General features: G+C 33.7%; 2 protein-coding genes across 2 annotated transcripts; one reads left to right on the top strand and one right to left on the bottom strand.

Moving 5' to 3' along the window:
• Positions 1–665: 665 nt before the first annotated feature.
• LOC132720413 (serine/threonine-protein kinase Nek7-like) lies at positions 666–11,767 on the bottom strand (the record flags this gene model as incomplete). The annotated part of the gene is made up of 7 exons (XM_060704553.1): positions 11,630–11,767; positions 6,318–6,489; positions 5,762–5,824; positions 3,888–3,998; positions 3,175–3,391; positions 2,125–2,219; positions 666–808 (listed from the first exon to the last, which is right to left on the bottom strand). Coding segments are annotated over exons 2-7 (800 nt in total), but the record flags the coding sequence as incomplete, so codon positions are not given.
• Positions 11,758–22,693, top strand: LOC132720414 (uncharacterized). Its single transcript, XM_060704554.1, has 11 exons — positions 11,758–11,856; positions 13,882–13,900; positions 14,756–14,797; positions 15,212–15,324; positions 15,479–15,550; positions 16,215–16,267; positions 16,647–16,699; positions 17,046–17,155; positions 18,093–18,161; positions 19,021–19,204; positions 22,536–22,693. The coding sequence occupies exons 1-11, from the start codon at positions 11,773–11,775 to the stop codon at positions 22,595–22,597; spliced, it is 861 nt and encodes a 286-aa protein (XP_060560537.1). The 5' UTR covers positions 11,758–11,772; the 3' UTR covers positions 22,598–22,693.
• The last annotated feature ends 5,188 nt before the right edge of the window (positions 22,694–27,881 follow it).

Here is a 27,881-nt window from a genome sequence, read left to right as displayed (position 1 = left end):
TAATGTTGCACTTTCATTTTACTTTTTAATTTGAATAAAGGCCTGAAATGTAACACCCTTTTTCACTTTTATTACAAAATTCATAGCAGTTTTCATGAATTTTTTTTATTTTGAATATAATTCAATACCACAAAGCCATGTTAAGATGGTTTTATCAGACAAACAAAACTTTCCGTGTCGTCTGCAAAATATTTTCCGAAGAATTGATTTACCTTAAATGGGGTCTTAGTTATTGCATGTGGATATTCAAACTAGAATTCCCCAGGTGTTGCTTATTTTTGAAAGACGCAAGTTCTCTTATGTAACTTTAAATAACAGGCAAAACTTCAAAACATATAAATCATTGTACTATTTTAAATGCTGTTTAGCATAGATAACAAATGTCTCTCTGATTGATGAAGTAATGCGTATGCCTTACCGGTAAATATAGACTGTACTGGACGAATATGATAAACGGCCGTAAAACTGCTAGGGGACGGAAACTGCTAGGAAGCCAGTAGTGGTTAAGGTGTCTGCCTCTCAACCAAGGGATCATGGGTTTGAGCTGTAATCGGTCACAACTATGTTTCTTCATATGCAAAAGTACTGGTTCGGAAGTGGACTTAATATTAAGATAAGTTGTAAGAACTAGTTTCGCAACTGAGCTTAAATAAACATGTTTAAACCATTTAGCATTCATTGTAAGGGAACTTACCTGTTCAGAGTAGACATCAGAGGGTAGAGGTGGGTAATCACATTTGTCTATCTTCTTACACAGAGAGTATAGATTCATCTTGTCACCATAGAATGGAGATTGTAAAGCTGCCATCTGTAAGATTTGAATATCATTAGTTTATACTTATAAAAGAAAAGGAAAAGCTAATTGCTGTTGTTTTCTAGGGTTTATAAAGACAATGACATACTATAAGTGATATTAACACACCTCTGTATCATTATAGTAATTGTTGATGAATCTTCACATATAAAACGAACAACACTGAAATCACAACCATTGTTGTGAAGAGTATCAGAACTAAAGTCAACCACTTTGCTCAATTAATAAATATTTCATCACAATAGAGATATCTGAATATTGAACAAGTCTAAATGGTAATTTCTATCATACAAATGGTCCTATTAAAATGTTAAGTATGAACACTTCAGGGGGGAAAGTAGAACTAAGATTCAAGGTATGCCTTCTAAAATACCAGACAACAGTGCATACTGTATACCAGACAACAGTACATCCTATATATCAGACAACAGTACCTCCTGTATACCAGATAACAGCACATCTTGTATGCCAGATAACAGTACATCCTGTATACCAGATAATAGTACCTCCTGTATACCAGATAACAGTACATCCTGTATACCAGATAACAGCACATCTTGTATACCAGATAACAGTACCTCCTGTATACCAGATGACAGTACTTCCTGTATACCAGAAAACAGTACCTCCTGTATACCAGATAACAGTACATCCTGTATACCAGATGACAGTACTTCCTGTATACCAGATAACAGTACCTCCTGTATACCAGACAACAGTACATCCTGTATACCAGACAACAGTACCTCCTGTATACCAGATAACAGCACATCCTGTATACCAGATAACAGTACATCATGTACTAGTATACCAGATAACAGTACATCCTGTATACCAGATAACAGTACCTCCTGTATACCAGATAACAGTACATCCTGTACTAGTATACCAGATAACAGTACATCCTGTATACCAGATAACAGTACATCCTGTATACCAGATAACAGTACATCCTGTATACCAGACAACAGTACCTCCTGTATACCAGATAACATAATCTATCCTGTATACCAGATAACAGTACATCCTGTATACCAGATAACAGTACATCCTGTATACCAGATAACATAATCTATCCTGTATATCAGATAACAGTACCTCCTGTATACAAGACAACAGTACCTTCTCTATACCAGATAACAGTACCTCCTGTATACCAGATAACAGTTACTCCTGTATACCAGATAACAGTACTTCCTGTATACCAGATAACAGTAACTCCTGTATACCAGATAACAGTACTTCCTGTATACCAGATAACAGTATCTCCTAACAATCTAGTAACACATATATGTATATTCAACCATTACCTCATATAGAAGACAACCCAGTGACCATATATCAGACTTGAAATTATAACCATTCTCATGTATTCTTTCTGGTGACATGTAGTATGGTGTACCCACTGAAAATAACAGATGTATTTCTTTAAAAGCCCATCATTCTAAAAGCATTCTAAATTTGGTGTACATTGTACTTTTTAGTTTATAGTATACAAAAAGTTACTCATTGGCCAATTACCTGAACTATCTTTTTCACTGGTTGCTTTTTGGTATTAAGTACAGTTATAGTGAATTGGTATTTTGTACGGAAGTCAAATACTTCTTTGTTTACATTTTGCTACTTTTGTTACAAAGGATTTCACATACATTTATCACTACTTTCTTCAACTAACAAGCATCAAACATTCTCTAAAACCATAAATTAAACATTATAAAATTCCTTTTTGCCCTTTTTAAAGATGTAAAAATGTATCTTTTCTGAGGCATAATGTGACTTTAATAGTGTTCTCAATATTGTTTAAAACTAGTGGTAAAGTAATACTGTATGGTGTTTTTGTCCTAAAGTTTTTAGCCTTTTGGTAGTAAACATATTATTATAAAAACTCTTCAATCTGATTGTAGTAAAAACATATTTCAGGGTAGAAAACCTGCACATAGACTTTGGAACGTTATATGTAAGAAAACTACTGCCTATGATGATAGATATACAATATAATGTCATTGTGATAAGTTTCTTTATATATGAACATCAAATACAATCTTTAATTTTCTGTTCAAATAAACTTGTGTGCACCAAGATTTTTTTTAATCAATGAGGAAGAACTTAGAACCGGGCAAGAGTTACCTAGTGGTATACTGCTTTCTTCATTGACATAAGGGTTGGAATCACAGTTTTACAGAAATAAAGTGACAGTTTCTTATGTATCCCCAAAGTTAGGGTTAATTCGTACACTTGCTTACCAAATACCCATGTGCATGATATTAATAGTGTAGACAAAGTCCTAAAGTACCCTAATCATGGTGTCAAACAGTCATCTGTTTAAGTTTAAGTGTTACAGCAAAGAAAAACATATATACCTAATGAATGAGCAGCTGTTGTTTTAGAGCTGAAAAATCTCCCAAGACCGAGATCTCCCAGTTTTACAACACCCTGAGCTGTGATAAACACGTTGGCCGGTTTAATGTCTCTGTGCATGATACGTCGAGAGTGCATGTGATTTAGGGCACTACATATCTGAATGAAATATTTCCAAATTGTTTTCTCCGGAATCAATCTATTCTGCCTCTTAAAATGCTGAAAACAAATACAAATATGCATATAAGTTTTACAAAATATTTATTTAAAGCTGTTCATATTTGCTTACACTATCCTGCTCAGCTAAAAATCCATCAAGATTAAAGTCAATATCATTTTGAATTCTCATAGCCATATATAAGAAGTATGACAAGTTCAATGAAAAGAAAGCATACATTATATTATCATAAATGAAATTCATAGTGGAAAACACAGACAAAATTTCAGCACAAATTTGTTACAGAAACTGCAATATTGCAATGTCTTCTAAAAAAAAATGGCAAGAATATGACCCTTACACTGCTGATGCCAAAAGTATAAAGCCTAATTCATCAGTATTTGGCCAGGCCTGTCTGCTATGAAGTGCAGGCAGATTAATTTAAATTTTTATCTCGATATCCCCAAATTTGATAATGAAAGCTGGACAAACCAATTTATGAAATCCAGCAGGCTAAGGGTTTAATCATTGAATATGTAAATCATATTTAAAAGTTACTTTAATCATTCTGGAGAGATCACCAGCATCAGCTAATTCCAGCACAATGTTTAACTCATTATCTTCAATGAATGATTCAAGGTACTTGATAACATTTGGATGGTTCAATTGCTGAAGAAAAAAATATAATAATTGCTTTTACAAACACATGTACAAATGTATGTTCCTAATTTATACACTAATTGAATGGTAAAATTAATAAATAGAGGATATTGAATGTGTGTAGGTTCAATACTGAATTTATTGAACAAGTTGGATAAAATTATGTTATGCAAGCCTCTGGCGAGCAAAATATTATTTTATTCAACGAGTTCAATAAATTCAGTAATGAAGCTACCTAAATAAAATATTCTATTTATCACATACGGTGATACCCAAAATAAATACTGTTTAAAGTGCAAAAGAAATTTTCATTGATGGGCCTATAGTGTAATGCTTACATTAAGCGCGTCTTTACACTATGTTTGTATAACGTAAATGACGTCAAGTCAAAATATATGCACGGCCGTGCAATACCATTTTCATGGAGTCGTAAAAGCAGCTTGGGTATGTGATAAACTTTAAAAATAAAGACATTAACATGTTTCTGCACAAAGGTGCTGATATGTGACACAATGTTATATAATCAAATTAACACATGATAAAAGATGTCATACTGACACAATCAATATCATATTATGATGGCTTTTCAGGATTTCATCAGGTAGCTCTCTCTACGTTATCTACAACAACCAACCTTTTGTAAGCTAGTAAGATACCGTAGCATCCTCACTCCCTGGCAGCGACTCAACACAGACACACCAAAGGGCCAGAAAAAAGTCTCATATATATAAACAAAATGTTGTATGTTGAAAATGTACACACATAGCACCACTGTTTATTATTCTGTTACATTGAATTACCCTTCAAGTAGTTTAAGATACATTACCTAACATAACAAGAGCTGTCGGTAGGACAGCAACGCCCGACTATTCTTAGTGCTTGATTGTAAATAAAAATGCTTGATACAGTTACCTCCTCCTGTTTACAGGTTGGGATAATGATGGTGAACAAGTGTGCAAAGTTTCAAAGCCATATGTCAATGGACTTTGAAAATATTTGAGGTATTACAAAAACTTTAACGTAAATTCTAAGTCGAAGAAGGGGCATAATTCTGTCAAAATGCTTGATACAGTTACCTCCTCCTGTTTACAGGTTGGGGTAATGATGGTGAACAAGTGTGCAAAGTTTCAAAGCCATATGTCAATGGACTTTGAAAATATTTGAGGTATTACAAAAACTTTAACGTAAATTTTAAGTCGAAAAAAGGGGCATAATTCTGTCAAAATGATTGATACAGTTACTTCCTCCTGTTTATGGGTTGGGGTATTGATGGTGAACAAGTGTGCAAGGTTTAAAAGCCATAGGTCAATGGACTTTGAAAATATTTGAACTATTACAAAAACTTTAACGTAAATTCTAAGTCGAAAAAGGGGCATAATTCAGTCAAAATGCTTGATACAGTTACCTCCTCCTGTTTACAGGTTGGGGTAATGATGGTGAACAAGTGTGCAAAGTTTCAAAGCCATATGTCAATGGACTTTGAAAATATTTGAACTATTACAAAAACTTAACGTAAATTCTAAGTCGAAAAAGGGGCATAATTCTGTCAAAATGATTGATACAGTTACCTCCTCCTGTTTACAGGTTGGGGTAATGATGGTGAACAAGTGTGCAAAGTTTCAAAGCCATATAAATATGAAAATATTTAAACTATTACAAAAACTTTAACGTAAGTGGTTACGCCGACGCCGACGCTCGGGTGACTACAATAGCTCTACTTATTCTTATCGAATAGTCGAGCTAAAAATACAAGTACAAAGTTTGTAAGTTACCTTTAAGAGATCAATTTCCTTCTTACAATCCTGCCTGGCCTTTGCATCCATCATTTCAAATATCTGCAGGGAAAAGCATAACTAATATTAGTATTCATATAGCTTCAGTTTATAATTTCATTTTCTTAGAAACCTAATTATTATTAATAACCTTAAAGTCATATATCCAACTTTTGTCAGTGTATTTACTAGCTATACTCTATTTCAAAAAGAACAGATCAGATATGTGAAATATAAAGATTAGTGAATACTAGCTGCCAAAGCGAAAAACAGATCAGACACTGAGTGACTGACATGTAACTTTGATATGACCTTCCGATTGTTCTTTAAAAGAAATATGTAAAAATAAGAATAATATTAACATGTTTTAAGCCACATATTAAGTCACTTTGGTTGAATACCTACTATATTACCATGACAGAGAATCTGAGAGATGATTGCATTCAAGACACTTTTCTAAAAACCCTTAGCATTGTCACAGGTATATATTATTACAAATTTAAATTAATCTTCAGCAAGTTACGAAAATGTTGCAAAATCAAAAAGCTAGTGTTACCTGCACTTTCTTTAGGGCCAGAACATTTCCCGTAGCTTTACATATCACTCTGTAAACTTCTGAAAACTGCCCCTTTCCAATTTTTTTATCAATGTTAAAAGCTGCAAGTGTTCCATACATACTGTTACTATCCACCTGCTCACACCCCTCTGTGTCCATTGTTTCAGCCATCCTTCTAATAAAGATTAAAATGTTAGTTTAAATAACTGTACCATCAGTTACTTCACTTTATTAAGTTATTTGCACATAAAATAAACAGGGCAAAGTGATGACAATTTTGTGATAATTTAGACAAATAAACTATTATAGATGCAATGATATGATACTCTGCTTGAAATCATAATCAGTACAAGATCTAGCAGAAGGAAACATTAATGTTTGCTTTCAAATTATGTCACAGTATATAAATGTGCATGCTGAAGACCTTAAGCTAAGGTACATCTACCCCCCTTTAAAAAAGACCTGTGGGCACCCTACAAATTATAGTTACATGTAAATCTACTTCTTTTTAACAGGGCCTTTTCACTAGTTTTGGCCAACTTTTGGGGAAGGCGCCCTAAACCTTTTTGTGGAAAAATTGTGTGCGATTTTCACATTGTTGGGGAAAATATTTTATTTTCAAAATTTGTAGGAAAAATCATCATCTCTTTGCCTTTTTTTCCTTGAAACACATTTTAAGTTTAGTTTATTCCTTAGATTTCTGTCCAAATTAAGTTAAAGGCATTTTTTCCATATCAATTTATTGCCATTGTGTGTTTAGCCAGGACTAACTTGACTCATATTTCCTAGTTTTACGTATGTCATTTGAGGGTTCTTGCTTTGACTGAGGGGGTACAAATTATCACTTCCCGCTGTATCACTATTACTGACACTTTGTATGTTGCACTAGGCTCTCTTTTTCTGACACTTGGCCATGTTGTGCTACTCAGACAAGTCTTGCGAGTGGAAACATGCATTAGGTACTCCTTTACTTACAGAAGGGTTATCAAATTAATTCTTCCAATTTTTAATTAACAATAACAAATGTCACTCAATCGTATTTTGTTCTTTTCTGTGATTGTTTACATAAGCGACATCGTAAACAGATTGCGTATTGTCCTAAAAAATCACGTGTTCACTAATGAGTAGCAGGGTTTTTCCCATGCTGTTTTTTGAAAATGCAATATCAGACTGAGGCTGCAAGTTAACATCAATTATATTAAATCAGGTATTCCCCTAGTGGGTAATTGAATTATTAGCATTCATTGGACAAAAACAATAATTTATTTTTAAATAAGTTTGTTTACAAGTTTAATCCTTCGATTTATCTTTTCTTTGCAGACTTCCCGAAAGTTAAAAAAATGTGTCAAGACGTTCGGTCTAACAAACCATGAAAATCTGTCAGACCGAAATGAAATCTGTCAGACCGAATAAAATTAATCAAAATCAAATGAAAACTTGTGTTTGTATTTCTAAGACAAGTTTCGGTTTTAAATTTTTGACGTAAAAATCGGCACAGTCCGTACAGCGCATTTTATCTCCTCCCTGTCATACACCAACGATTCACGGTCCTGCTTCCATTTTTCATTAAATTTTTTTGCAGGTCTATTCTTTTCATCCTTTCACTGCTGTTCGGCGCTCCTGTGACATAGATTTTCATTTTTCCCACGTTTGGCACCTTTAGCAAGGCCATTTTGTATACATGCTACTTGGATAAAAGCTAGACAGTCCGACAGATCCGGAATAAAATATCGTCGAACCTAATAAAAACTTATCGGACATGTCCATCTGACCGACGTATTTCAGGAAGTCTGTCTTTGAAAGGGGTAATCTTTGCAAGAAGGGGAATTTTTGACTGTTTTTTTTGGGGAAAAAAGGTAGTAATTCAGACTTCCCGAAAGTTGAAAAAAACTGTCAGACATTCGGTCTGACAAACCACGAAAATCTGTCGGACCGAAACAAAATCTGTCGGACCAAATAAAATTGATCAAAATCAAAGAAAAACTTGTGTTTGTATTTCTAAGACACTTTCTGTTTTTTATTTTTTCGCCGTAAAAATCGGCACAATCCGTACAGCGCATTTTCATCTCCTCCCTGTCATACACCAATGATTCATGGTTCTGCTTCCATTTTTCATTAAATTTTGTCTCAGGTCTATTCTTTTCATCCTTTTATTGCTGTTCTGCGCACTCTTCTGACGTAGATTTTCGGTTTTTCCTAGGTTTGGCACCTTTAGCGACGACATTTTGTATACATGCGGCTTGGATAAAAGCCGGACAGTCAGACCGATCCGGAATAAAAAATTGTTGGACCTGATCAAAATTTATCGGACATGCCCGTCGGACCGACGTATTTCGGGAAGTCTGGTAATTCAGCTTGGGGAAGTAGCCAGATACCGGCTGCAGCAAAGAAGGGTAAAAAGGCCCTGATCTACATAATACTGCTTCAAAATCGTTTACAATTACACTAAGCAGGTATACATTGTATAAATTAGATTGAGAGAAAGCTATGAGATACAAGGGAATCAAGGAACCATTCCCTACCTCTACTGAATAGAACCCTTAGTTCTTTTACATGCCCAGTGTATAACACTGGTACATGCGAGGATTACCTGGATTTCTTTAATTTTCTTACCAGTACAACTCTAGGTTGGTGGGAAACGCTAATAGTGTCTCTGAAAAGGCCCAAGGATGTTACCTAGGATTGAACCCAGGACGTCAGGAGTGACAGTAGTCAGTGGTCTAACCTATGGAGCTATCGTGCCACATAAATTATACAAACGATGATTGGGTCTAATGATGTTGTGACCTTACCTTACTTTTCAAAGAAAAAAAAAAAACACAAACAAAGTGGACATGCATTTAACAGTGTGTAAGTTACAAAAAGAACATTCATTTTTTAACAGTAACACACAGTTAAATATTTAAATGCATGTTCTTTTTGTTTTTCACTAAGATATTAAGAAATTTTATTCCTTAGTTGACTGCCAGTATTAAGATGCTTTGTCCGTCTAATAGCGAGCTCGACGAGCTGGCCCGAAGGGCCTGCTCGCAAAGCGAGCTTTACGGTAACGCGAGTACCTGCTAAGTGATGGTTTTGAAAACTTTCGTCCGAAGTACCGAATTGGACACATCGCAACTTTTCGAATTTAAAGATAACGATAAAAACTGAGGAATTCTGACTGAAAACGGATGTGTAGACTGGTCACCCGCGCACGTCTATGGGAACCATAATTGGACAGGGAACCAGAATAACGGAAGCTTTCACATTGAAGGCGCCATTTTGTTTGAAAAATCTGATAAATAAAAACAATTTTTGGTCGAATTTTGTTGTGAAAACTATCTAGAATGAAAGAAAATGGTCTAACTAAGAAAATGAATCCGAACACCAATATCTTTTATTCAGTCGTTAACGCTGTACAGACGTTTAAAGTATTGTTTACGTGACGTCACAATGTAGCGCCAAACAGCACGTGCAAAACAATCAAATCAAGTACGCTATTTTAATGTCGCAAACGTTTTAAGTTTTACATTTATTTCACTTTTAATAATCTTTATTTCGCTTGAAAAATTATAGAGTGAAATAAAATAAACAAACAAAGTTTTATCAACGTTTTCAAAACTCGTTATTCATTTAACGACAGGGGCGGAGCCATATTTAACACAGTACGTGTGACGTCACACGCACTCTTCACTGCATTTGAGATTATTTCATCTACATCTACATCTACATTGTACGTCGGCGCAATCACACTTGATTATGACGCGACGGGTGGTGCTAGGTCAAGAAAAAGAAATATACAAGAAATGATAGAAAGTAAGAAGAGGTTGGATAGTACAAAGATAGAGATATAGACAAAAAGTATGGCCAGCTATATTTCGCCTCTTCAACCCAAACCTCTCCGGTTACGGTGGCCGCTGCCGGCACAGCCTTGGATATCACTAGTGGGTACTTGTAGCTGGGCCCCTAAGGCGACTTAGAATGTGAGGGCTGATAGCCCCTGCTTGAAGGATACCAAGTCAGGAGCCTCTGCAACGGAGGCAGGTAAGCTGTTCCATATCGTGGCTGTATATATCCCGGGACAACCAATATTCAATCAGTTAAGCCATTTTTAGCCAATAATAAATGGAAGGAGAAATTATACTTTAAATTTATTTTAGCTATTAATGCATCTATCAAAACTTTTTCATTTAAAGGTTGGTACATTTTCAACAAGTCTTGATCTTTCTTAGAAATTCAATAAAAACGACATGACCCACTCGGGTCACTCTCAGAAATATTTTAACCTAAATTCAAACAGCAGGGTAATCACTATGGATAATTTGTTCAAGATAAATCAGGGCCACTTAAAATTGTAGAAAATTTCACAACAGTCTATTCAACGATTTTCAACAGTTTTTTCAAGATTTTAAAAAACTTACACTAAATGTTATAACATATGTAAAGTACAATGCATTAGTATGACTACTGTTAATGTGTATAAAAAGGCAGTTAAAGGTATCATTTCTTATTACGCTATTTGGGGTGCAAAATGATAAATGCATCCAATCTTTACAGCCATTTTACCTTCCCCACTTTATATTACTAGCAAATACGGAAACTTGTCTAGATCTGCCAGTTGCTATCGCCTACAAAACAATTATTCTACAATCATCAGATGAAAGAATTTGATAACAATATAAGATTTTATTAATAAGGACCCCATGTAAAGTCTGATGAATATTTAGTGGTACATCATATAAATAAATGTTTTAAATACACCTAGGACTGAGGTAAATGGTAAAACTCTTTAGCCAATACTTTATAAAAAAAATTAACTTGCTTGGAAAAATGTTTCCACTATTTTAAACAAGTGACTATTTTGATATAGTTGAAGTTGGACAATTTATATTGTGTCACTTAAAACAAACAGTTTCTTATTGTTTTACTGATAACATCTGACAATTAATCAAGTATGGCATTTCTGCAAGTTTTGAAGTTAATACAACATGGACTTTATGCAATTTAGTCAGACATGACATCAGTGCCACAGAATTAAGAATGTGTTTGAATTTAGGTTGTGATTGAAAATTGGTTGTTTCGGGATACTATTTCACGTTCAAAGTACATCGAGCTCGCTTTGAGGCTTTGCCTTTTTCATATTAACTTTACTTATGACCCTCTAAAAATAGCAGTTCATAAAACTTTTAATACAACCGACAAACTAGAAAGAAGTAATTAGGCATAACTATATGCACATAAAAATGACAAGTTCTCGTACCCCACCCATCTTATTTTTAATGTATACGAGTTGGGATATTTAATTCGCGAGAATAACTGCCTCTTCAAATTACCTTTCAGAATTTACTTTTCAAAAACAAATGTAGATCTACCAGGAATTGAACAACTAACTTCAAATTCAATCAGGAAAATCGAACGAATTTCAATCTTTCTGCTAAATTCTTACAGACCGGAAGTGATTATTGCACCTGCGCAGATGATCGTGGCAACGACTGGTTTTGCATATTTCTTCTCAAAATTACGCAGCCGCTCTAATGAAAGCAGAGCAGTCGCTCATTGCGTATAATAATATTTTATTGAATTATATCACGGATTTATATTATATAGTAAATCCGTGATTATATATACACATTTAACATCATTATCTTAATCATAAATAAAATGATACAAACAAAAGTGTTAGTCAAAAAGTTATACCAACATTATCTAATTATTAAGGTAGATCTATACTTCCCTTTTGTCTTAAAATGATTAGTGTTGATTTTAGAATTTGGTCTTTAAAAATTATTTCTCAAAAGCTTTTCATTTTTGGTGTGCTTTTAAAGTTTCCTAAAAGTTTCTCATTGGTCAATTACCTTAGCCATCTTTTCTGTGTCTCTATTTGGCAATTAGTACAGTTACAGTGATTTAGTATTTTGCATGGAAGTCAAAATACTTCTTAATTTGTTTACATTTTGCTACTCGATCGTAAATTATTTCACATTTAGCGCTACTTTCTTCAGGCATGCTCTTTAAACATTATTTAAAGGTTATTCAGTTCAGTTGGCCCTTTCATAAGAAATCAAATTGCAATCGTTTCTGAGGAATTATGTGCCTTTAATTTGGTTCAAGACATTGCTGGCTGGCTGGCTGGCTGACTGACTGTGACTGTAACTGTGACTGTGACTGTGACTGTGACTGTGACTGACTGACTGACTGACTGACATAGATCATCTATAACAGAGATAGGCAACTTCCTAACCAGTTAAAATATCACGCGTGCCTACTAAACTTAAGCTTGAAGCAAGTAAAACTTATATTAACCAGATATCAAAATCATCGGTCTGAAAGCTTTATGCATTAAATTGTCTATGGCTGCAGGTAAAAATATTTACAGTTCCCATTTAAATAAATGATACATCAAATTTTAAAGACAACTACTTAATATTTTTTACCAAACTATTCATATGACGAAAAAACTGGCTCGATCAGCGGGTATGTTCAGCTATGTTTTTTCTAAGTGAAAGGCATGGAAAGTTACCAATACTTTAACATGCAGCAATAGATAAAAGATTTAACTTTCAAATGGTATATACATTTTGTAATATTAAAGGAAAATGTACATCCATTAAGTTTTATTTGCTACAAAACGCCTAATTTTTGGCTTTTTGATAGGCATGAGTGATATTTCAATGGAATATAAATTATAGGAGTTGCCTATCTCTGTTATCTATGTCTCTGATTGATTGATTGATTGATTGATTGATTGATTGAAAATAAGATAAAATAATTTATATCCTTTATAAATTGATTGATTATATATATTTTTTGCACTCAATAATTGGCTGCAATATAGATGTGGTCTATGAAAAATACTTATGTCTGTACGCGATATTTCGTATAACTTGAGTTGGAAGATGTATTTACAAGCACTGGGCGAACTTACTGGAGCACATAGAGAAATACGTTTTGAAGCACTAAATGTACCACACCAATACAAGAATTACCTATTGACAAATTACAGGCCACTTTTGACATGACTTTATAGTTGTAGTGCACAGCACTAGTTTAACCTTTGAAGTCGTGCTTCAGGTTTGATTTTTTTTGCTTCGTTAAGTGTTTGTTTACGGAATTCCGCTTGTTTTGTCTGGCATACGATGACGCTTTCGCGTAACTTTTTCAAAATAGAAAATCTTATAATTTTATGTAAACTTATACATGAACTTAAGTCTTAATTAAAGCCTTATCTTTGAGAATTGACACATGTTTCTTTACATGTATATAAAAGAAAGGGACTCCCAGCAATTTTGAAAGATAAGATATAGATTTTCGGGGACCTAGTAAGTAAGCAGACGGTAAAATTTGAATAAGTAAACTAATATTAATTTAATATAAAAAAGACAGATACTTTTGAAATCATAAATACATTCAATCTCACAGTGTCTTTACTACTGAAACGAAAATATAACGGATATTTATAATGAAATTTTGGCGAAATGGCTGATGTGGATCTACTCGTTGAATTTTCATTTAAGTTGAACCATAAGAAATTGTGATTTAAAGTTTTAAAACATGCTCTTAATATATGTTTTCTTCATTTTTGTAGGAATCGCCATCAAATATGTGTAAGTAGTATTTTGTTATACAATGTAATCAGCACGACAGTTTCCCCTAATAGCCTAGAGCTGCAGTTTTATAATTCGATCATTGAGGGAAATATTTCTGGTCAGTGAACGTAACTCGAAATTGATATATAGATACAAGGCTATTAATTTTCTCATTGCAATTGCCTCACACGCATTATCAGTAATTTTTTATATGATGCATGTAATAAGTTATAATTCTCGGATGCATTTGGCAAAATACTTTGTCTCAATAATCGAGGGAAATAATACCGTTTAAATCGACAGCATTTTTGTGTTTTGGATTTACTTTTTAACATCATAATTATTTCCATTTCATTCAAGCAAATCACATTTCTGTAAACATATATCAGAGCTCTAAACTTCAAGAAAGAAAAAAAAACAACAACAAAACAACACCTTATTTACTCAGATATAAGACTGAAAATGTCAGACATGAAGCATATTGAAGTCCTAAAACAATGTACAATATTCAACAGCTCTCGTGTTCGCTGTTAACGTAAAAATCAGTTTAGTTTTCATCGTTTTAGAAAAGAAAGTTCGTTTTGAATATACATGTCTGTTTTTTTATACATTTAAATACCCGGTACATCATAAATAAAATCATTTCATCAACGAAAAAAGTTAAAACAACTGAAGAAATGACGAAATTGTCCGACAGAAAAAGCTTAATTTTTCAGACGCACATTCAGCTATATACTGTAAATTACATTTTACTCCGTCTGTAAAATTTCGAATAAGGACAACTGTTTGTTTTGTTACTTCTCCTGCCCTTCTCTCTCCCTCGAATGTTGTATATAAAGAACGTATTTTCAGTTTTATAACGCCATATTTCAGATTACGTCACACTGTTTGTCCTGTCGGCATGTGCAATGTCAGGTTAGTATCGTTTCATATTATTGTGCAAAATATTTGAATATAAAAAGGAACTGCAATCTTGTGGGCGTTTGTAGGAGTTTATTGAGCCGAGTAAATTTTACATCATATTCTATTTTTAGATTTTCCATCATATATATACATGTATGTCTTTTTTTCAAACAGTAATTTACTTTGCTTTACTGTATATACGAGAACAAGAACGTGAAAAACGTGACATTTGGCATTAATTTCGATTCGATAAACTTTCGCACCCAACCCTGCCACAGTACTTTATGCATAATTATGTAATGTGCTCGCAAAAATGTAACAAGTTTAGTTGTATTAATTCATTCATAAGACCTTTTATCCTGTGATCCATTTTACACATATCAAATTCATAATATTTCAAGAGAATTTTTTACGACACATTTTTAGCGTATGCTGCTACAACCCCTCCCCCGTCCAACATAAGGAGATGTCGTCAATGTAACAGAGCTAGTACCCTCTCTGACTGTAATAAACTTGTAACTTGTGACAGCACATTAGAGGTAATCTTTACATCATTTCATTTGGTTTTTCACTATTTTAGCAAATTAAAACGTTATTATTAAATTCTTCTATCGCATCTTTTCGAAAAGGATTACTTCAAAATGTACTACACGTATATAAATGTAATATGTAACTTATTTTCATCATGTTTAGGACTGCTACATGGATGAGCTTATCACCGATCAACTTACTGTTGTTTATGTTGGCGGTTGTAGAGCTAAGACTGTGAGTTAACATTTTTATTATATACTTAAAAATGAAATATTAAAAAACATTGATGAAATAAAATGCATATTTTCATTTTCCGTATTTTCACTGCAGTGAAGAATATATTCTATATTTTAACTGCAGTGAAACATATTTTCCGTATTTTCACTGGTGTCTTGCAGGACTACTTTTTGTTAAATTAAGCCAGTTTACAAATTTTAAGAGAAAGTCTTTCAAAATGTGATGTCAAAACGGGGAAAAATGTATATAAGAAACAGAACATACAAGTTTTTTTTCTATGAATTCAGGATATTTTTTTCACCTTGTGCTATGAAAATTATCCTATTTTATACCACTCGATGAAAATAATCCTGTATTTATAGAAAAACCTTGACTATCCTTTACTGCTATACACGTATATATAAAAAGAAAATTAGCGGGTAAAATTGCCATGTTTTCGTTTGATGCTCCCTAAAATGCTGGAAAAACACCACATCTACACTAGTAGCTCAATAAAACGTTTTCAAGTATATGTACGTGTGTAAAATTTGGCAGATTTAATAATTATTTGCGACAGATAAATTGACACATAAATTCAGTAGCGGATGAATTACATATTTTTTCAATTATTATTATTAAATATGCAAACAACACGAAATGAAAAACAGTTCTCGTTCACTAGGTGTGCAATTCGTCAGGAAAGAAGAGAAGAAATGATCTCGTGGCTTGTTCAAGGTAATATTTCTCGCCCAAGGCCGGTCTGTTTTCAGTTTGACTTCCTGTAAAGTTTACAGGGAAGAACTGAATATAAGAAGTTTCCATTGGTTATTTTAAAATTACAAAATTAAATTGGGAATCTCATTGGCCATTCTAAAATAAATTGTAAAGGATAGTTCTAGTTAATTTTTGTAACCTTCTTTTAGTATCCTCTGTAGGGTAATAACCTGTTTTACTTCTTCAGTATCAATACCTTTTGATTGTGACTTAAGACTTTCTAGAGGTAAATGTCACTACAAGCGTGTTTTTATACAGATGTTAATATACCCCATACTGTATTGTCGTTCACGATATCAGCAATGAAGTGATGATAACTGTACATTGATTTTTTTCTCAGGTGTTGTGATTTTGACGAAGATTGTAACAAACGTCTTTGTGGAATTAAAGACGGTATGTTTCAATTGTGTTTGATTTATATATTTAATTCCCCTGTAAAATTTCGTAAACATGGGTAAACTTCGCTACTTTTCCTTACAATAATTTAAAAAAAAAAACAAAAAAAAAAAAAAAAAAAAAAAAAAAAAAAAAACAGACAGTACTAGCTAGTGTTCTTTTCATTAGGTTTTTTCCCTCAAATAACCCGGTAACAAAAGAATTTTTCCAAGTATTACCAACTGTTAATCTCGTATAATCTTTTTAGTTGTACTGCAACATAGCTTTGAATGGAGATACAATTTTGAATTTATCAATATCCGATTATGTGAAAGATATTTTGTTATTTTCTTTTTTTTGGCAGACACACTTAATTCATCCCAGTGTTACTCTTGCGATCATAGAACCTCTGACCAATCTGAAGTGAAGGACCCAAAGACGTGTGTAACCCTAGATACATGCCAACCTAATGAGGTAAAATATTGGAAACGGCAGATTTAATTAAGTGAAAAACGGTGATTCTCCTCACCTAATTTGTGTTTTACAAGGTTTTATCAATATAAAGTAAGGTAGAAACGAATGCTTCTAGCTTGTCCAGAGATGTAGTTATCTATGCCTCTCGCTTTTCTAAAAAAAAAAACCATTGTTTGACGCAATATTTTAGCGTAATTTAGTGGAGTGCTTGGCAGATAACTTATATACAGTACAACTTCTGTAGAGCAAAACCAATTGGTAGACAGAGGATCTGACTGTGGCTAAGAGTTATCACTCTTGAGAGGTTAAATTATTTGGGAAATCTTAATTTGGGAAAATTAATACCGTTGTTGTAAAGATGTCTATACATGGCCACTTAGCAGAGATTACATTTTAATACTCGTTTCATTATCACGATCTTCAAAGTTAGTGCATTAATTCCCTAACGCAGTCAATTATATTATTTTCATGCAACAACCACTTTAATGTATAATTGTATATACAAAAGAATAAACTAATTGAAGGAAATTAAAGCTTATTAAAGCTTGTTTTGAATTCTGTACTGTTTTAAAAGCAAGACAATTGTTTTTAATGAGTGTATAGGACACTTTTCCCCAAGCCCCCCCCCCCACAAAAGCCCATCTGTTCAGAAATTAAGAAATGTCAAGGTGCACATAAGCACACACCCCCCACATACACATACCGAACTAAATAACTAATTACAGGAAAAAATACATGTATGCATAATCTACGCGGAATACTTTATGCTTTGAAGTGAAATAATAGTTCCAATAAAACTATCAATTAAAGTTTGTCATATATTACTTCTATGTTTAATCGGAACACTTCGGGTTAGGACGGTTCCCGCAAAAGTAGCCTTCAAGCTAATTTCTATGATGATTCTTTGATGACTTTTTACATTTTTGTCCGACTTCAGGTGTGTTATGCAACGCAGTCAGATATTGGTGGAAAGGACACGTTTTTCTACGGTTGTTTGTCTAAACTGGTAAGGTTTCCTTGACATACTATCAGATTCTTGTATTTTTATACTCCCGATAGGCGGCATTTAAATATCGCACCGTCTGTCAGTGCGTCCCCATTTACACAACATTCGTTGCCGTACTGTTACTTTGTCATGTATTGAAGGATTTTAAAATAACTTGACACAAACGTCTATCATATCTTGATGTGTCGTGTCTAAGACCCATGTCCCTACCTGTCAAGGTCACACAGTTTGAAGGGTTCAAATTATCACAATTAAAGTTTAAAGGTTCAAACATTCGTGTCCGGACTGTAACTTTGTCGTGCTTGGCAGTATTTTAAAATAACCTAGCATATATGTCTACCACATCAAGACGACGTGTGGCGTCCAAGACCCATGTCCCTACATCTAATGTCAAGGTCACACTTATAGTTTGAAGGTCTCATTCTCACAAGAAGAGTTTGAGGGTACACATTCGTGTCCGGACTGTACCTTTGTCCTGTATTGTAGGATTTTAAAATATATAGGCATAATCGTATACCACATTAAGACGACGTGTCACGTTCAAAAACATGTCCCTATAACTCCAAGGTCAAGGTGGTAAGTTTGCTATGAATAGCATTTCAATTCACATAAAAATACTAAGCCACTTACCTTTATTACATTTTCTTTTCTCATCTTTTCGGAGGCATCCGTCACTTTGGTGTGACAGCTTCTTGTTTCACATCTTGTTGTATAGTATTGAGACTCCGATATGTTTTACCTGTTGTTAAACATCCTTTTTTAAAACCACAAAGAAAGAGCCGACGTCCTAAAATTACGACCAACGTAAAACATTTGAATACTAATTCTTAATTACAAACATGAACGACCAACGTTTCAGCAATGCAAATTCCTGATGAAAACAGCATATGAAGATTTTAAAAATTGTGTGTCAAACAAGACAGCCCTGGCACCAGGTTCGGATCGGGATAAATTATGTGGAAATGTTGGCCGTGCAACCAACCTGTGTCACTCTTGCTGTGCTGATGGTGGATGTAACTATGGGACATGCGAAGAATTAAATAGTACGTACATGTATACCTTTTTTTCAGATATTTAAAGGAACTCCATTTGAAAGCATAAACTTTGGATTTCTTACATATATAGATCAACTTGGACTATTAAAAAGAAATGCAAAAACAATTCAGAAATGTACTCAGAAATAAATTAAAAATCGTATTTTTGTGCTTTCTTAGACCGGAAAAATCTGGAAGACGGGGTGCGCGAATGATCTGTAATTTTGGAGTGTAGGACTAAAGCCCCCCCTCCCATCTAAATTTACACATAGGACATAAGCCCCTCCATCAAAAATACAGCTAGGTAGGACAAAAGCCCCCTCCCAAAGTCCATCAAACAAAAGCCTAAGGTTTATAGACCAGACTGTCTAATATCTTTTTTCAAAGGTCCAGGTAGATCTACTCAAATTCATCAAGAACAACCCTGGAAATAAAATAATCTATAATATATTAATCAAGTTAGTAATTAAAATACCTTAACAATAGCTGGGAATTATCATTTTTTCTTTAATTCTTTTCAAAAGACTTTCGTGTAAAAGTTGTGAATGAGGGTTTCATTTTGAACAAATTTATTGAAAAAATTACATAAAAAATTAACATGATTCCAATAAGACCAACCACACGGTACATTCAATTTTTTTTATTCAAATCGATTTCGAACAAGTATGTGTTTCGTCAGTGAATAAACAGGAAGTGAATAAACAGGAAGAGACGTCACACGACGTCAACGTCCAATATGGCGGGAAATATACATTGTTACGTACGTTACGTTATATTAAAATCCATTAAAAAATGGATTTAGCTCAATACAGGATTGGAGCAGTACCTCTAGACGCTTGCAGAAATCATGATCATAAAATAGACAAATATCGTTTTTTTGCCGAATTTTACATTTTTCCTTGATTATCGTATTTGATTTGGTGTGAAAAGATGAATTAGACCTGTTAAAGTTCATTCCGTTGGGTAAAAAGACCAGATTTTAGCATTTTATCATTCAAGCGCCTTGTCCGGTATATACCGGAATACGGTATTTAGTGCGGTGCTCCAATCCTTTTTTTAGTCACAGCCTTAAAAAATTAATAAAGATTTCGATATATATATATATAAACATTCACGGATTATGAAATGCAAGTATTTCCTATATAAAATATATAACAAGAGGGCCATGATGGCCCTGAGTATAAAGGCCCCCGGAGCGGGGCCAGTTAAAACCCCAGGGCTTTTATTTGAACAAACTTGAAAGACACTCATTAGAAGATGTTTCACAATGTTAAGTTTGTTAAGTTCTTACTACACACATATAATGAAAAGCAATGATCTCCCCCCCCCCCCCACCTCCAGCAGGGCCAATTTTCACCCGAGGGCTTTTATTTCCATAAGAAGATGTTTCATGCTAAAAATCTAAGCTCTAGCTCATTGGGGGGTTTTTAAAAGAAGTTATTTTAAGTTTTTACTATACACATATAGTTAAAAACAATGACACCCCTGGGGCGGGGCCAGTTTTGACCCCAGGGCTTTTATTTGAACAAACTTTGTAGACACTTACTAGAAGATGTTTCATGCTGAATATCTTAACTTTAGCTATTTGGTTTTTATCAAATAAGATTTTTAAGTTTTTGCTATACACATATAAGGAAAATCAATGACCCCCGGGGCGGGGCAAATTTTGACCCCAGGGCTTTTATTTGAACAAACTTGGTAGACACCCATTAGAACATGTTTCATGCTAAATATCTTAGCTGTAGCTCTTTGAGTTCTTTAAAAGAAGATTTTTTATGTTATTACTATATGCATATAGGGAAAATCAATGACCCCCTGGGGCGGGGCCAATTTTGACCCCAGGGATTTTATTTGAACAAACTTGGTAGATACTCACTAGAACATGTTTCATGTCAAGTCAAATATCTAAGCTCTAGCTCTTAGGGTTTTTTAAAAGAAGATATTTAAAGTTTTTTTCTTTTGGTTGCCACGGCAACCAGAGTTCTGCATGGAATTAAATTCTTTGAACAATTTTTAAAGGTGACCACCAAAGATACATTCCTGTGAAGTTTGGATGAAATAGGCTTAGTGGTTTATGAGGAGATGTCATTTAAAGTAAAAGTTTACGGACGGACGACGGACGGACGGACGCCGGACGAAAAGCAATCGCAAAAGCTCACCCTGTCACTTTGTGGCAGGTGAGCTAAAAAAACAATAATAGGAAACAACGAAAATGTTACGTAACGTGTATACATGCATAAAACAGATGAAGTATTATATTGGAAATAGTATATAGCCATTTTATAATGGAAAGTCTACGCAAAAGAACCTACGGAAATAATTAAATGGCATATATAATTTTTGCATTTAATCCAGATGGTGAAAACGTCTTTAGCTTATGAATCCAGTAGGTTTCTCTACATAGACGCTCCATTGTGTCGCTGACAATCTCAAACGGTAAAAATGAAAAGTCATTAAATGAATGATTAATTGAATTAAAAAGCGTTGCAACAAGAGTTGACAATGCTGGATCTTTAAAATTTGTAATATCAAATTTATGACTATTCATTCTACGTGAAACCGGTTGAGATGTCTGGCCAACATATTGCATATAGCATTTTTGACAAGATATTAAATAAATAACATTATTTGTAGAACAGTTTGAGTTTCTCAGTGAATATTTTTCGCCTGTGACACTGCTTGCAAAAGATATATCCGAAGTAATTCGATTACAATGAAAACATCTGCTTCTGCAACAAGGAGAAGATGAATGAACTGACATTTGCTTTGAAAAGCTAGAATGCACAATATGATCACGGATATTTTTTATAAAAATAAACAAAATAACCAAATAAATTTATAAAAAATAAACAAAATAACCAAATTAAAGGCATAATTTTTATTTTAATAAGTTTTTTTTCTATATGTTAATTCGATGGACCGAAGGGGGGATGGAGGGCTCTTGTCCTACCTGTATTTTTATGGGGACGGGGGCTTTTGTCCTATGTCTTAATTTCAAGGGGGGGGGGGCTTTTGTCCACCTTGTCTTTTTAGATGGGAGAATTTTATGGGGTGGGGGCTTTTATCCGTATCCCGTAATTTTGCACGTAAGTTATTGGTCTAGACCGAACATTAATCTCCGACAATAATTCGATCCAGTCCCGTCAGTTAAGTGGCTTTAAACTTAACGCGTTATAGATAGAATCGACAAGCTATAATAGTTGTTTATGAAATTAATAATAAATGTGGCTTTCTGTAAGTTTGTCTTTAAAAGCCACCGAGATATACTGCATGTAATCAAAACATTTCATGTTTATTTTATGGCATTCTTAATCAATATTTGTCGCTTTTTTATTTACAGACAGAATATTTACTTTGGCAGAGAATGGACAGTTTGACATCGATACTTTAAAAAAAACATAGATATTTACCCTTTCTATTAGTTATTAGTGCCACTTTAGTGATATTTTTATGTAGTCGGAATCGAAAAAAAAATAAAATAATAAAAGGTGTCCTTCAGATGTGAGTTGTTCTACATAATCAAAGTGACCAAAAATACATAAACGGCCACAGAGCGATCGGTCCATTCACAGGAAATTGACCTTCTAAAAGCAAATAAATAAAAATATTACGGCAAATATACCCCTCTAAACTATAAACAGTGATAAAGTGTTTATTTATAGTATAGAGAGATACATTTGCCGTTATTTTTTAATTATTTGCTTATATTTTCCAATTATTGATAGCACAGGTGAACGTCGCGTGGCCTTGACTTACACTATACACTACAACCCAAAACCCTTAGACATCATCCAAACATAATAAGTATTGACTAAAATAAATTTTATGAAAAAAAAAAAAATTATGACGTCATAATTTTTTTTTCTTCATAAAATTTATTTTTGTCAATACTTATTATGTTTGGGTGATGTTTAAGGGTTTTGGGTTGTAGAGGGGGAACGGGAGTGTAAGTCAAGGCCGCGCGACGTTCACCTGTGATTGATAGAATGTCAATCTCATGTGGGTAATTTTCTACCGAAACCTCTCCTCACTGGTGTCCCCGTAATGTACCTACCGCTAATGGTGGGTCAATAGCGATTACCCATTTAAACGGAGTGATCTCTCCTTACAGGATTAGATCTCCCCTTCCCAGGATTAGATAAACTTTCGGGAGATATTCTAGGAAAACACCATGATGGGTCTAGATCGCTCACTTAAGACCCATTGATAAAAAAGTACTGCATTTCTTCAATGCAGAACGGGGCCTTTTTTACCCTAAAGTATAGAGGTCCATGTACTAGGCAATGCAACACTTACATGCCAAAATATCGACACAAGAAGATACAAAAAATGCCTTTCTGTTTCACATAATAAGACAATTCAAGACCACATTTAAACAAGGCTGTGTTTAGACATGTTGAAATCTTAATTCGCAAAGATGGTGTGCATGTTAGAAATATTAAGACTTCCATTAGGCATGTTAACACCGGATTTGTTTGTTTCATTTTACACGATAACATGGATATTTGTCCTTCACACAGGTTCTCTTAAAAGGTTTGCAATCAAACACTACTAGATGTATTATAAATTAAACGCTTTTGGGGTAAAATGAAATGTAACAAAAATTGAGGAAAGCTAGGGCGTTCCATCGATTTCATTTTTAAAATTTAAAGGACCTAAAAGTGCACAAGGGGGGGGAAGTTTAGGGGTGAATTTCAACTGAATGACTTTTTTCTTTTTAAGGTTTAAAGAAAATTTTCTGCTTCACATTTTTATGAAATCCCCAAGAAAACCCCGTAAAAATTCCCATGGAAACATATTTCAAATGAATGACCAAATGACGCTTGACAATGCCTTATTTTAATTTGATTACATTTGAAAAGAATTTTATTTGGACTTTTTTTGCCTGACAATGCTCAGTTTTGGGGAATTGGTATCGACATTGTTAAAGATAACAAAGTAATCATAGTAAGTAATGTTCAGTGATTATCATCATATGGACAGGGATTTCAATTCAACAAAATTTGCTGGTTCTGGTGAAAATTAAAGACGATTTCACAAAAAAATTGTTCAGGTGATGCTTTGATTTTTGAATTATTGCTTGGACTTGTAGCTTGGAAAATATATTCATACATATGTATTTATTATCTGGAATGGATCTGATAGTCAGACCCTTGTTGTATAAAAAGTCCTGCTCTAGTCACCATAAAAAATAAATAACAAGAAAACAAAGTTGATAAATATTTTGCTACTTTTATTAATTCATTCAGAGTTATAACTTACATTCAGTCATTAGCATTTAACCCCATACAGAAACAAGAGCAGTCAGTAGGGCAGCATGCTCGACTATTCTAGTAAAACAAGAGACTGAATAATGTTAAATTTCTATGCTCAAAAAAGGGCCATAATTCTGTCAAAATTCATGTCAGAAATATGGGCTTGGACAGTGACCTCCTGTTTTGCTCTCAGCCTCTCATCCATTCTCTTCAGTAGTTTAAGAGATACCAAATTGCATGCAAAAACCTAACCAAAGTGTATTCCTTATGACAACACCTAGGTGAGTAAAATAGCTCACCCTATTCTTTGAACAGTATATCTATAAACTTGTGTAAACAAATCAAATTACCAGGGCCAGCAAGGCAATAATAGAGTCAACAGATAGAACATTATTAAATATTATAACAAGAACTGTCAAAAAGACAGCAAAATCAATTTTTCTCAGATAAAAGCAATCAGGAGGCATAATTCTGCCAAAAGTGCTCGGAAGTAACATGCACTACCAATCCTTGATAATGATAATCAAGTTTTTTCAGTATGAAATCTGCTGTGGTCCATTAGTATTATTATTTTTTTTTACCATAGTTTTTAGCTCTTAAATTTTGGTTGGCAAATCAATGGTCATGCAACTACATAATTAGGGGTAAAGAAGCAGAACTTGTTTTTTTTGAGTTTATTATGTTTTGTTTTAGGGGTGAGTTGTCAAACACAAAATTTACAATGTATATGCATTATATATTTTGATATTGATTTTATTTAGTTCGAAGTGCATATCTTGTGGTTTGTTTTTTTTTTTGAGAAAATAAAGAAAGTATTTTTCAATAAAAACTAGAAATGTGTCCATAGGACACCGATGCCCCACAACGCCAAACTGTTCTGTCAATCTTATGACTCTTAGGTCAAATATTTTTTGGACTACATGTGCCACAAGTTGAAAACTAAAAATCAACAAAGGCCATAATTCTGTTAAATTTGGTCGCAGCAAAAAATTCCTTACTTTAAAACATCTACACATTAAGGTTGTTCATCCCTGGAAGTTTAAGCAAAATCTGCCACCCGTTTAGAGGAGGAGTTGCATTCACAAAATTTCTACATAGTAATATAGTGAAAAATCAACAAAGGGCCATAATTCTGTAAAATTTGGTCGCAGCGAAAATTTCTTCCTTTACTACCATCTACACTTAAGATTGTTCATCCCTGTAAGTTTAAGCAAAAATCTGCCACCCGGTTTAAGAGGAGTTGCGTTCACAAAATTTCTACATAGTATATAGTGAAAAAATCAAACAAAGGGCCATAATTCTGTAAAATTTGGGTCGCATCAAAAATTCTTCCCCTTTACTACCATCTACATATTAAGGTTGTTCATCCCTGTAAGTTTAAAGCAAAATCTGCCAATCCGGTTTAAGAGGAGTTGCGGTCACAAAATTTCTACATAGTATATAGTGAAAAAATCAACAAGGGGCCATAATTCTGTTAAATTTGGTCGCAGCAAAATTCCTTCCTTTACTACCATCTACACATTAAGGTTGTTCATCCCTGTAAGTTAAGCAAAATCTGTCATCCGGTTTAAGAGGAGTTGCGTTCACAAAAATTTCTATATAGTTAATCTAGTAAAAAATCAACAAAGGGCCATAATTCTGTTAAATTTGGTCACAGCAAAAATTCCTTCCTTAACTACCATCTACATATTAAGGTTGTTCATCCCTGTAAGTTTAAGCAAAATCTGCCATCCGGTTTAAGAGGAGTTGCGTTCACAAGATTTCGGGACGTACGGACGGACGGACTGACGGACGGACAAGTGCAACGCTATATGCACCCACATTGTGGGGGCATAAAAAAAGATATACAGTCTAACTTGCGACATGCGACCACGTGTATTAATCGACTTTTGTCTTAAAGGACCACTTTAAATTCCCCCGGATCATTTTCTGTCTATATATTTAATGTATTAAGCGAATTTTGCTCAACGCGACCAGCGACCACTAATTAGTCACCTTATTGAGATCAATCTTTTCATTAAACAACCACTTTTACCTGTCAAGTAATTGTGTTTTAAGAGAACGCTGCCTCGTAGTGTCACAAGTGTCAACAATCAAAACACAACAAATAAACATGTGAAAATCTCTATTTTCCAAACCGTTTTAGTGTATGCAACTGAAGTTAAGTATACGCGTGACGTGTATTATCCAATAATATCGAGTAAACAATGCAACGCTCCGCCCCTACTGAGATGGTGTATACGCTTCGCTTCTTGACATTAAGACTGCATTGAATTGACCTTGAATTTGATCAGTAACAATTAGATGTAGTTTGTTTATTTCAAATGAAAAAATGGACAACAGAAAACATCTTTACTAATAGGGCTTTCGTGTTGGAGACAAGGAAAAACAATGGAGAAGTTAAAATAAATCTGGAAAAAATGTCAAATATGTACGTAATGGATCAAAACTGTTTTGTCAATAAATATCAGAAAGCTATTTTTTTACATTTGCATCCATTTAGATTATCGGAGCGTAGTAATTATTCAACATTTATATAAAAATGAAGTTGAAAAACATTCCCACCGCATAAGGAAGATGTCATTTATAAATTTTAAATTTTATATCATGCTTTGTCTTAAGAGACCGTTTCATTAAGCGACCATTTTGGGTGCTTCCCTTGCGCGGTCGCTTAATACACGTTTGACTGTATAAGCAAACTTATCTTTTTGGGTTATATGAAAATTATGCTTTCTAGAATGCATTCAAAAATATAAAAGTGAACAAGTTTACTGCATGTATGTTTGAAGTGAACATCTACAAATAAACCTTAAGAAAAAATCAACCAATGTTTAAAGTGAACATCTATGACGGTTTTTCAGAAAAATTCAACCTTAAAATTGTGGGAAAAGGGGCACAACTGAGGGAATATCAACAAGGAATTTCAAAATGACAAATATGCTCCCCTAGCAGTCAGAAAAAGTAACCTCACCTATAAGTAATTGTTATGGTCATAAAAAATTTATTTCAAAAATTTTCTTCAGCTTTAACCTACTGTTTTCATGAAAACTGAAAAGTACAGTGATCCTGTGCACAAGGAGTTTACATTATTATCCTATAAAATTTGGCAGCTATTGGCTTAATGTTCTTGGGAATTTATTGACACCAGTCACTTCATCCCAGACAATATCTTAAATCTGTCAAAGCTTTTCAAAAACAGTCGGTGAAAAATTATCTTAAAAACAGATTGTGTAAAATTAACTCAAAAATAGTTTGTGTGAAGTTTGAAATAACATGTGTGAAGTGTGAAATAATAAACTGTTGTGGGATTAAAATTTTCTTTTATTTATTACTCAGAAAAAAAAAACGCCAAACCTTATTATCTGAGTAAGTACAGAAGTTGGTAAGTCTCAACATTTTTAACCTAATCATCAATATGAAGATTAACTTTA

The sequence above is a fragment of the Ruditapes philippinarum genome, unplaced genomic scaffold, assembly GCF_026571515.1.
Source record: "Ruditapes philippinarum isolate M1 unplaced genomic scaffold, ASM2657151v2 ctg11877_1_1_1_1, whole genome shotgun sequence".
Taxonomy (NCBI): domain Eukaryota; kingdom Metazoa; phylum Mollusca; class Bivalvia; order Venerida; family Veneridae; genus Ruditapes; species Ruditapes philippinarum.
The sequence above is the reverse complement of the archived record's forward strand: the minus strand, read 5'-3'. Positions and strand labels throughout refer to the sequence as shown.